Here is a 10,994-nt window from a genome sequence, read left to right on the forward strand (position 1 = left end):
AAGACCCCATCTTTAAAAATAGCCAGGCACTGGGGCAGGTACCTGTAGTCCCAGCTAACATATCCCTTTAGGCTCAGCTTGTGATCTAGAATCTCATTTTATCATATGCGTAGTTACTATGAAAGTTTTGAAACGGCCTGGGTTATGGTCTGTTAGTTCATTTTCAAGAATAATATAGTTGACAGAGTTTTTTTCTGATTCTCCATCCAAGTTTCAATTTGCTTGGCTTATCACGATTGCTTGGAAGGCTTCATTTGTTTATAGACACATGGATTTTATATTTCTTGATTTTTGTGTACCTCCAAATTTTTGTTATGGTCCATGTACCCAAGTTGCTACAGAAACCTGAGTGAGTTTACATGAGTTTACAGAGCCTGAGTATGGAACAAGAATTGGCTTGCCACTGGAATCATAAATAAATATATCTCTAGGGTATTTGACTACAGTTTAGATAATTTAATGGATTAGACAGGTTTTTAAATATTTTTCTCTTACAGACGAGATAAGGCATCTATAAGATATCTATCATGTTTTAAAGATAAAAGATATCTATAATGTTTTATTAAAGTTTTTCATCCACAGAAATCATGTTGCTGTTTTAAAAGGCAATAGCGAGTCTGCTTTGTTTGATTTAATTGTTTTTCTATGCCCACCAAAAAATAGGAAAAAAGAAACAAGAAACTGGTGAAACTTCCAAGTGAACAATTTATTAAAGACTTTTTCCCTCTATCTCTGCCTGTCATAGTCATGAGGGAAATTTTCCTTATGATCTCAGCTGTGAGTTTCTTATTATCCTCTTTAGCATTCCACCGCATGACAGAACAGAGATTAGAAACTGCATTTTCTAGTAAAGCATCTCTTTTGATTTTGGTACAGAAGTTGCAATATGGCATATGAAATATTGGCATAAAATTCTGAATTCTGGTGATTTACCTAAAGTCCTCTTCTATTTAGTTTTTATCATCTCAATCATCATCTATTCAGAAATGTGCTTCACAATAGAAAAACACAAAGCATTTGTATTCGAAGGCAAACACAAACATCCTTGTGTTTATTAAATCCCTATGTGTCTGGAGAAGGGAAGAAAACAGATTTTTATGGGGTTGAATATGCACACATGTGTAGTGATCCTGAGAATGCATTGATTTTTATCAGTTTTAATTTTTGTTTCAGAAAAAACAACTTGAGAGATCAAATTGTGTTAGCTGTGTGTTGGAAATAATCTTTCTATGAAAAATTAGGTGAACTCTACTGTTTTCAGTAGAAACTCTCAGTGTTTCTCTGAATTTGTTTTTAACTTTTGATGTCTTCTAACATTAAATTTCCTAAACCTGAAATTATTTTCCTTTTCTTAATAGACTGGAAGGAAAGAAAAAGGAGATCCTCTGAACATTGCAATCGATAAGATGACCAAGAAAACAAGAGACCTCCGGAGACAGGTACTGTTTTCTGTTTCATTTTAAGTGCATGGTATTGAGCAGTGGTTTCCAATGATGTCCTTTTTCAGTGTCCTGCCTCAGAGTTGATGTTCAGATTTTTATTCTTAATAACATCTTCATGTGCATAGAAATATCTATCAGCAAGGTAGAACTTGCTGAGTAAAGAGATGTGGCAACTTCGAGGCTCATAAAGGAACTAGCCCCTGATGGGACAGCCTCTCACCTCCCAGATACAATCTGCCCAGGTAGAAACTTGGTAAATGCGTGATCTTCTCCATCAGCTTTTTAGCTTTCCAAATCCAGGTATGCCAACAATCTGTCTCCGATCTTTTCTAGTTCTTACTTAATCAAACTCCAAAGGCATTCCTTGATAACCCAGAATGCTAATGGTTAATGAGAAAATCCAACTCTTAATCTGAAAGCTGTATCAAGATCTCTGTCCTAGTGTCTTCCCTTGGGAACATAATTCTAAGAAACTTTCCTTATCACATTGTTGTTTGGGAAGCAGGGAATTAAAGCAAGGAGAGTTTGTTGGATAACTTAAATGGCTAATGGCATCATTAGTTTCATGGGACTATTTTTCTTGGGGGTGGGGGTAATCTCTGGCCAGACCTCTTTTCACCTTGAAACATTTTGTATGAATACTGGCATCTTATTTTACATGCTTCTGGGGTGAATTCCACTTTCGCTGGTAGTCTTCTTTCTCCAGGAGGATTAGATCACCCATTAAATGATAATCAATTCCCTCTTCATGATTTCTGCCTGGGAGGCATCTTGTCTCCAGCTGGTAGCTTTTGCACATGTTCTTCTCATTCCCTAAGCCTTAACTGTGTTAGTCAGCTAGAACCTACCACTGCCATGGCAGCACCTGCTGCATTTCTGCCAGCTGGCAAATCTGGATTACCATGCCAGGTCTAGCATTGGCTCCTACATCATGACAAGATCAGCAGGGTGGGCAAAAATGGCCAGGGATCATCTTACAAATGGTATGAGTAAGAAGAACATGCCACTTCTCATTATTGCTGGCACCTTCTATGACCTCTCCAGGATATCACCTGAAGGACACATTTAAGCTTGTGTTTTTCTTTTTTCTTTCTTTCTCCCCACCTCTTCTTTCTTTCTTTCTCCCCACCTCTTCTTTCTTTCTTTCTTGAGACAGAGTCTCAAGCTGTTGTCCTCAGTAAAGTGCCGTGGCATCACAGGTCACAGCAACCTCAAACTCTTGGGCTTAAGCAATTCTCTTGACTCAGCCTCTGAAGTAGCTGGAACTATAGATGCCTGCCACAATGCTGGGCTATTTTTTTTGTTTTTTGTAGTTGTCATTGTTTGGTGGTCTTGGGCTATGTTCAAACCCACCAGCCTGGATATATGTGGTCAGTGCCCTACCCACTGAGCTACAGGTGCCACCTGAGCTGGTGTTTTTCAAAAGATATTAGTTCTGGAATATGAAGACTTTAGTTTGACTGCCCAACTAACTCCTTTTGGGAAAAACTGTTCCTGTTTGTTTTACCCTAAAATAAGTCAGAATAAAACATTTTATTCTTACGCAGTTAATAACAACAAATAAAGGTCTGCCTCTCCCCATTGTCTCAGATGATCTCTCCATATTCCAGTTTGGAATGAGTAGTAGGAATTAGAATGGAGGTTATGGAAAACATTAGAGCCCTGGGTTTTAATGCTAGGTCTGACACCAAAGCGTCAGTGTGACTGTGGATCCTTCATCTTTTGATCTCTGTTTCTTACCTATAAAAATAAGGAGCCAAACTAGATCTGTGAGCTCTTTTGTGAAATATATGAGATTGTATGAGTCCAAGGAAAATTCTCATTCATTTCTTGTGCCAGAGGTCCCAATGCTTGATCATCACAGATTTTAAAAGGAGAGGGAGGACATCTCTAGGGCTTGCCTGTGACTGGGTTGTCAGCTAGGCAAAAATTCATGAACTAGCTCCTCCCATCTCCCTGATCTCTTGGTCTCAGCAGAGATTGCTTTTTTATAAGCAGGAGCCAGCCCTCTCAGCTCTCTCCATCTCCAATTATATATCTATGATAGCAGTGTTTTGTTGTTGTTGTTGTCTTATCAAAAAGAAATGGACAAAATCATGTGTACTTTTGTGTTGTAATTCCTAGAAAAGGGTTCTCTTTTTAATCAGAAGATAGTGATAATATTTGAAGGTGGAATTTGCAGTGAAATTTTAAATGCTCAGGTGACAAACTCCTTGGAGAGCTTCCTTTAGGACGGCAATAGCAGAGTATGTCCTCCCCTGAAACGATTTTATACACGTGATTTTTTCCACTACCTTTCCCCCAAATACAGAAGAATAGGATACATGGAGAATTGTTTTGTGGTATTAAGATCCAACAGTTATGCCATAATTTCACACTATGTCCATGAATTTTGTTGAAACATCTTTCTCTTCTCCAGTCTGCCTTTCTGAAACGAAGATGGTCCCCATCTGTTACTTTCATCCCTACCCATCTGTTGGGATATTTCTGTCTTTCTTCCCATCTCTTTTGTCTCTCCATATACACCTGTAGTGGTACAAAAACTTCTCTGATCTAAATTGAATCTACGCAGCACTTGTACAGATGGCACATGCAATGAATGACTCATTGGGCTGGCTCAGGTAGGACATCAGCTCCGATTTGGTTACTGGTTATTTAATTAACAAAGTTTTGCCTTGGTTCTTTGGTAGCCCCTCTAGAATCATGGCCCACTGAATGCTCATGGTTCAAATGAATGTTTCCCTGTTGCTGAGACACTTTCAGTTCTTTCAATTCCAGATACACTTTGGCTAGAGCAGATGCTGAATGAGAACCCTCAGTTATCATGTCCGCTATGCCTGCTCCCTGTACACATCGATTGCTTTGTACAACATTTAGAGGAAACAGATCTCATGGGGGCGGGGGAGTGAAATCAAAGATTTTAAAAAAAAAAAGATTTCTAGTGACTTTCAGGACTTCCTGTTCTTTCAATCTCCTGTCTTTCCTTCCTATCCCTAAATCTGGACAGTGCTCTTCATGAGGGCGACCCTAGGGCCTTGCAAAGTTCTAGTTAACAACATGAAAGTAAATGAAATCAGTCGTGATCATTATCTTGGATTTTCCTAATGAAAGAAAGTGGAATTAGACTTGCTGATGCTTTAAAAAAAATAAGAATTTTATTGAATAAAAAGGATTTCTGTTTAGAGTTTTTTCAAGTAAGTGGAACCCCTCTTTTGAGAAACTGAAGAATCTAAATTGTGAAAAAGGTCATAGGAACGCAAATGTATAATTTAAAAGTGATTGGCATGGATCCATCTTGCCAATTAAACCAATGACGGGGGTGGTGGTAGAACAGAATCCTCTTAGGACTGTTTAGTTTGAAATTAAAAATGGATTTAGGGGACAATAACCACCAGCTTTAAACATTATGTTCTAATTTTAGAGCTATGGGCACAGTAGGCCTCCTGTCTGAGCTGTTGTCACTGCTGTGATACTGGAATCAGAACATTGTGGAAACAATAGCTTTTGGTTGACTCTCCTTCTAGGTGCCTAGTGGCTCACGGGGTCTTTCTGTTTTCAGAGGGTTCTAGTTAGTGTCTTCCAGCTGAGCCTCCTTGCCATTCTGAGCACCGCCAGTGCACTATTCTAGACATGGCCTCTTAATTTTTACTATATTTACCAGGTTGCTGGTTGATCCTGGTTAATATTTTGCCCTTTACATTAGTCTTTTACTTCTTAAGTTTATAAGCAAATCAAGATGCAAACATTTCCCTGTGAGAAGCTAAGGGAGAACCATAACATTACAGTATTGTTAAAATGAGCAGCTCTCTCACTTCCCAAACCAATTGAGGATCGTTTTCATGGCCTTCCACCCTTACTAGCCATGACAATGGTTCTATCAATGATGTTCAGTAAGTATCAACCTGACAAAAGTCTCAGTTCTATTATTATAATGGTAACATTTTTAACAACAAAAATCATGTATAGAATGTTTTCACATTGGGGTAAATATTTAATAACATGGATATAACAAAGGATTAACAACTAATAGGCAAAGCATGTCACCGGATGGTTTGTTTAAGACTGACTTACCAGGTGGGGCATAGTGGCTCACACCTATAATCTGAACACGCTGGGAGGTTGAGGCAGGAGGATCACTTGAGCTCAGGAGTTAGAGACCAGCCTGAGTGAGAGAGAGCAAGACTCTGTCTCCATTAAAAATAGAAAAATTAGCTGGGCATTGTGGTGGTGTCTATAATCCCAGCTACTCTGGGAACTGAGGCATGAGGTTTGCTTGAACCCAAGAGTTTGAGTTCGCTGTGAGGCTGTGAGTCATGTTGATGGCATGGCACTTAACTCCAGGGCAACAGAGTAAGACTCTGTCTCAAAAAAAAAAAAGAAAAGAGAAAAGACTGATTTATCAGGACCCTATCTCCAGTTGGACTACAGAGAAATCTTCCAACATTAATAAAAAACAATTATAGCTAAAGAATTTCCTCAGATGTTGCCTACTTTTTGACCCAATTCCTTATTTAAAAACTATGGCTGAAGGTGGACAGCTATTGGGCAGACCTTGCCAAACCCACAGTCCACAAAATGTAAACTGAATTATAGCCAACACAAACTATGCCATTGACTCCTTGCAGTGTGCTTGGAACTCTTCTAAGTTCTATGAATTGACCGTGTTTCAACCACATGCCAAGCCTGTAAAACAGAAAAGCTTGTCGCCAGGCCCATTGTACAAATAAGGAAGTGAAAAAAACTAATGCACCCGTGGCTACACAGGGTATGGATGTGCTGAGGCACCAGCCCATGCTGCCTTTCAGTAGGGTCTTTGCTCATGACTTTTCCTCCATCCTGCGTCTCCACAGAACCAGCATATGCAAGTGGGTCACCCACATGCTAATCTGCTCTAGGGCTATAGGTGGGGAAGAAGGAGGGCTCACATGAGTATGTTGAAGTGCTTTGTAGTTTTCTGCAGTACCTCCGCCACTGTAGGATTTGGAATGGGTGACATGTATGCACTGTGGACAGAAAAAAACATCTATGGTAAATGTCAAACACTTGGTTCTTGTCTGTGATATGTTATCATCTCTTGGGTCTCAAGCTGTTATGGTCCACTGAATTCTCTTTTTTAAAAAGTGCTATTATGTTTAGCTATCTTGCTTGTCAAAGCATGAATTATAGGCTTTCTAAAACATTTATCCCCACCCCCAAAAGGAATGTTAAGCCATTCAGTGCTTCTTCTCACATCTGCCCATGATAGGGCCAATTATTTTTAAATTCATTGTAAGAAAACATTTGAAAATCATTTATTTCTGGATTCAAATCTATTTTTCTTCATAGGATAGGAGGCTATCTATATAATGACAACAAAAAATATACGGAATATTGATTTCCCCTAAATGTTCACATTTGTATTCTTCCCCAGAAAATAATCATGTCGCAAAAGGGATTTGAAATATAGAACATAAGAAACTTAGAGACAGCTGAACAGAAATGAGATCAGAAATGCCAAAAATCAGAATCAAAAATGCCAGGAGGAACCAAGCAGAGTAGGTAGGAGAGGGTTTAATAACATGTGAAAGGCCATTCTGTGGACATGATCCTCAACGTAGGTTATAGTCTATTCAAGCTTCCTCTACCTTAAGAAATTGCCAACAAAACAGCCCTAAATGTCTGACCCCCACATACTTATCTCCTGGAAAACATTCATTAGGTCAAGTCTGAAGACATCATTTTATCAGTTGGCAGTAGTTCTTGAAATATCACTATGGGTAAGCTCTTCCCTTGTCAAAGAACTGTTCAGTTCACAAAGGAGGTTAATTTATTTCCATAAGCCAGCAGATGGTTGATTGTTCACACATAGGCTTGACCTCTTTCTTGTGAGGAAGTCTAGGCCACACAAAGAATCTCATAGTTTGATCAACTCTAATTAATCAAATAGCCCATTCTACTTAGCACAGAGATATATAACAGAAATACGAACAGAGAAACTTAGAAGTCTGCTTCAGCTACTGATTTGCTCTTTTCTGCTAATTTCTCTAGGTTCTGGCAATCTAGAGAAAGTAGGAAGGGGAAGGCTAAACAAGGCCCAAAACACATTCCAAAGGATGTCTGTATTCAAACTAATTTCTGAGACCTTCTCTCATTTTAGCCAATGAGAATTCATTAAGAATCCTAATCCTGGCAGGGTGCAGGGACTAGCACTAGGTGTAATCCTAGCTCTCTGGGAAGCCGAAGCAGGTAGATTGCTTGAGCTCAGGAGTTCAAGATCAGCCTGAGCAAGAGTGAGACCCTGTCTCTACCAAAAATAGAAAAAACTAGCCAGGCATGGTTAGTATGCCTGTAGTCTCAGCTACCACTGGGGAGGCTGAGGCAAGAAGATCACTTGAACCCAAGAGTTTGAGGTTGCTGTGAGGAATGATGATGCCATGTCACTCTACCTAGAGTGACAGAGTGAGACTTAGTCTCAAAAAAAAAGTTAATTAATGAACTAATTTAAAAAATCCTAATCTTGAGGCTGAGAGATGCATTGTATGATCATTAAAAACAAAATTCTATGACATTTTCCAGGATTACATTCTTAAGCAGGAAAATGTAGATTTCAATCATGATGATTTAAACAACAAAGCTAGTATATTGTTTTTGTTTTTCCAGAATGGCCTTTCAGTTTATCAGAATATTCATTTCAGGAGACCCATCCTAGCTAAAGGAAGTTGGCACATATTTATTGTTGGAGGTTATGTTTAGGCTGGGATTTCTTATCCAAAACTATTATTAAAAGGGAGATAATTTTAAAGTGTGTTGTGCATTCACCATTATGGTCTGAATTGAGGTGTTTCTAGAGCAGATGACAGCCACTAATCGCCTTGATCCTGACTGAATGTACCCAGCAGATCACTGCGGTCAGCTTGTGGCCAAATATGTCTGTTCCATTTGACCCCTCCTTGCTGAGGTTACCTTTTAGTACCTGAGATGGCTTCTGGCATCAGTTTTCCCAGGGGAAATTTCCATCAGGACTGCTGATATTTCTTTATCTCCCCATTTCCCAAGGAAGCTGGATGAATCTGAAATTTAGAAAATGAGTCATCTTTCAGCAGGCTCTGCCCTGCCTGCTGTTGCCACCAGCCCTGGTGGGAGCCCATTTACTCTAGGAGCTCATCACCTTGGACCTTCCTGATTCCCATGGATGTCATTGCTGATGGCTGAGGGAATTCAATTGCTCTTGTTTGGGTAGGACAGTGTGAGGACTAGGTGGTATTAGCTATAACATCCCTCTATTTATGACACATGCCCTTGACTCATCTTTGTGCTCTTTCGTGGCTGAATGAAATTTCCAGGACAACTGAATGCCAAACCCTCACTCCACCCTGGCCTCACATGGCTGTGTGCTTCCTGCTGTGATCCACTTTTTAAAGAGAGTTACAGCCCTGTGCATCTCCTTGCCTCTCCATTCCTTAGATCTCCATCCGTCATTCTGTCCTGTTGATACCACCTCCTAAATACATTTTTAGCCCCTTTTTTTCTCTCTCTATCCCCAGTGGCTCCGATTAATTGCTTTTCACAAAAAAATGATGGTCACAGCCACAAAACCATTCTTCTGGACCCCAGCCTCTCTACCTTCAGGGAGATCCAGCTGTCTAATAAGCCAATGTTTACAGGCCCTTTTGCTTTTACATTTGCTGTTGCTTCTGCCTGGAAAACCCTTGCCCCGCCTTTTTGTTTTCTTACAAGAAAACTCATATTCTTTTTCCTACCAAGGCTTAGCTCAAATGTTACTGTATCATCACGACTTTAACCTATTCCTGTAAACAGGGTTTACCCAGTAGACTTCCTAAAGCATTTAAAAATACCTCTATTTTGACACTTTTTGCAGTGGATTTCAGACTTATTTGTTTTTACCTCTGCCCATATCTTATGATTCTTTTATTTGTCTGGGCATATCCTAGTGTCCCAGATAAAGTAAGGCTGCACTACACAGGTGTATGTAGCCACCCACCCAGGAAATATCCCAATCAGCAACTTCCCTCCATTCCAATCTCACAGGTCCATTTTGTTGTTTCAAGGCCTGGATTTCCTCACCTAAAAGTCCATTTGTACCATGATAATAATTTTTGTTTTAAGTTGAAGTTACCTTACTTAACTCAGCAGTTTTCTGTTGTTTGGCAGGCTTTAGAAGACTCAGCTCAAGGTGAATGAGGTACCAGCCTCAGGTGCAAGATTTTATGGGGAGCCAAAAAAACTCACTAATCAAGATAAATCATATTTTATGCAGTATATTAGAAAATCAAAATGAATGCAAAATAAATTCATGATGAACAAAATAGCACCGTAAATGTAATGCTGAGCCATATTGAAGCCTGAAGGAAAAAGAATAATCAGTGACACTGATCCTGTCTTTAGTTACGAGGCTGCTATTTTGTTCATCACCAATGAAACTCTCCTTAGTCCTGGCTCTGCTCCGGAGCCTCTATCAAAATCTTTATGGCACCTTCTGTAGGAGAATGTTCCTCAGGCATAGCCATGTCAGGTGGCTTTCTTTTTTCCTCTCACATTCATGGCAAAAGGGCTGGTTTTTAAATTTTATGAGATGACACTTTGGACTCCTGATTCCAAGACCTATTTGAATTGTGGTGTCTTTTAGGGTGTCTTGCTCCAAATGCATTTCTTCTGGATGTTTATCACAGTGACATGGGCTTTTTATGGCACTCTGAAGTGCTTCAGAGAAAATAGAGAACATTTTAATACTGCTGATTTACTCTTTCAGGTCTACAGTAATTTCCTTACTGCCTAATTATAAGGCTCGGTTTAATTTACTCTACACATAATGTTTACTGATGCACATATGGTGCCACATTTCAGGAAACTGTACCCAGTACAGGTATTTTTGTCATGCTGGAGAATGGAAAATGTCCTTCTTATACAGAAAAAAAAAATACCAAGAAATTTTATTGTCTCAACAAATAATGTCTCCCAATGGGCGGGGGAGGGGGGATTATACCTATCTTTAACTTGTAGAAGAAGGATACAATCTCTTTATACACTTACTTTATCTTTCTTGTTTGGGATTCATTGAGGGTACTAAGAATTAGGTTACACTGATTGAATTTGTTAAGTAAATTCCCTTATCATTGTGTCCCACCCCCAAGAAGTGTGCCACACTATACACTTATTTTTAAGGTCAAATGATGGTTATGTGGTTACATGTGTGTAAAGAGTTTCACTTGCCCTCCAAATCAGGAAGTGGCTGGGAAAATAAGAGAAAGAGAGAGAGAAAACAATAATATCTTCCGGTCTTATTTCTTAACTATCTTTAGAAGAGGGAAATTCATTTACAAACACTTAGAGGTGGAAGGAACCCCCAAGGTCCTCCCAGAGCAAGACATCTTCCTTCAGCAGCCACAAGACTCCTTCTGTTGTAGTCTGCTTTAAAGATGGTAGCTCATCCCTTCCCACAGTGGCTGGGACTATAATTTTGTAAATTAGTTGTTAGAAAGTTGATTAATATCAGTGATTTTATAATTATCAGCCACTAATGTTGGTTTTGTGTTCTAAAACTTACTTCTCTAA

General features: G+C 39.3%; 1 protein-coding gene across 8 annotated transcripts in view; it reads left to right on the top strand.

Annotated features, from left to right (window-relative positions):
• Positions 1-10,994, top strand: part of CTNNA2 (catenin alpha 2) — a 1,095,877-nt gene that overhangs the window by 823,307 nt on the left and 261,576 nt on the right. For all 8 annotated transcript variants that reach the window (XM_012812356.1, XM_003801234.2, XM_003801236.2 and 5 more), the window contains one exon: positions 1,359-1,439. In XM_012812356.1, coding sequence (XP_012667810.1) covers positions 1,359-1,439 — 81 coding nt within the window. The remainder of the gene's footprint in view (positions 1-1,358; positions 1,440-10,994) is intronic.

The sequence above is a fragment of the Otolemur garnettii genome, unplaced genomic scaffold (assembly GCF_000181295.1).
Source record: "Otolemur garnettii isolate 467f Iridium unplaced genomic scaffold, OtoGar3 scaffold00203, whole genome shotgun sequence".
NCBI lineage: Eukaryota > Metazoa > Chordata > Mammalia > Primates > Galagidae > Otolemur > Otolemur garnettii.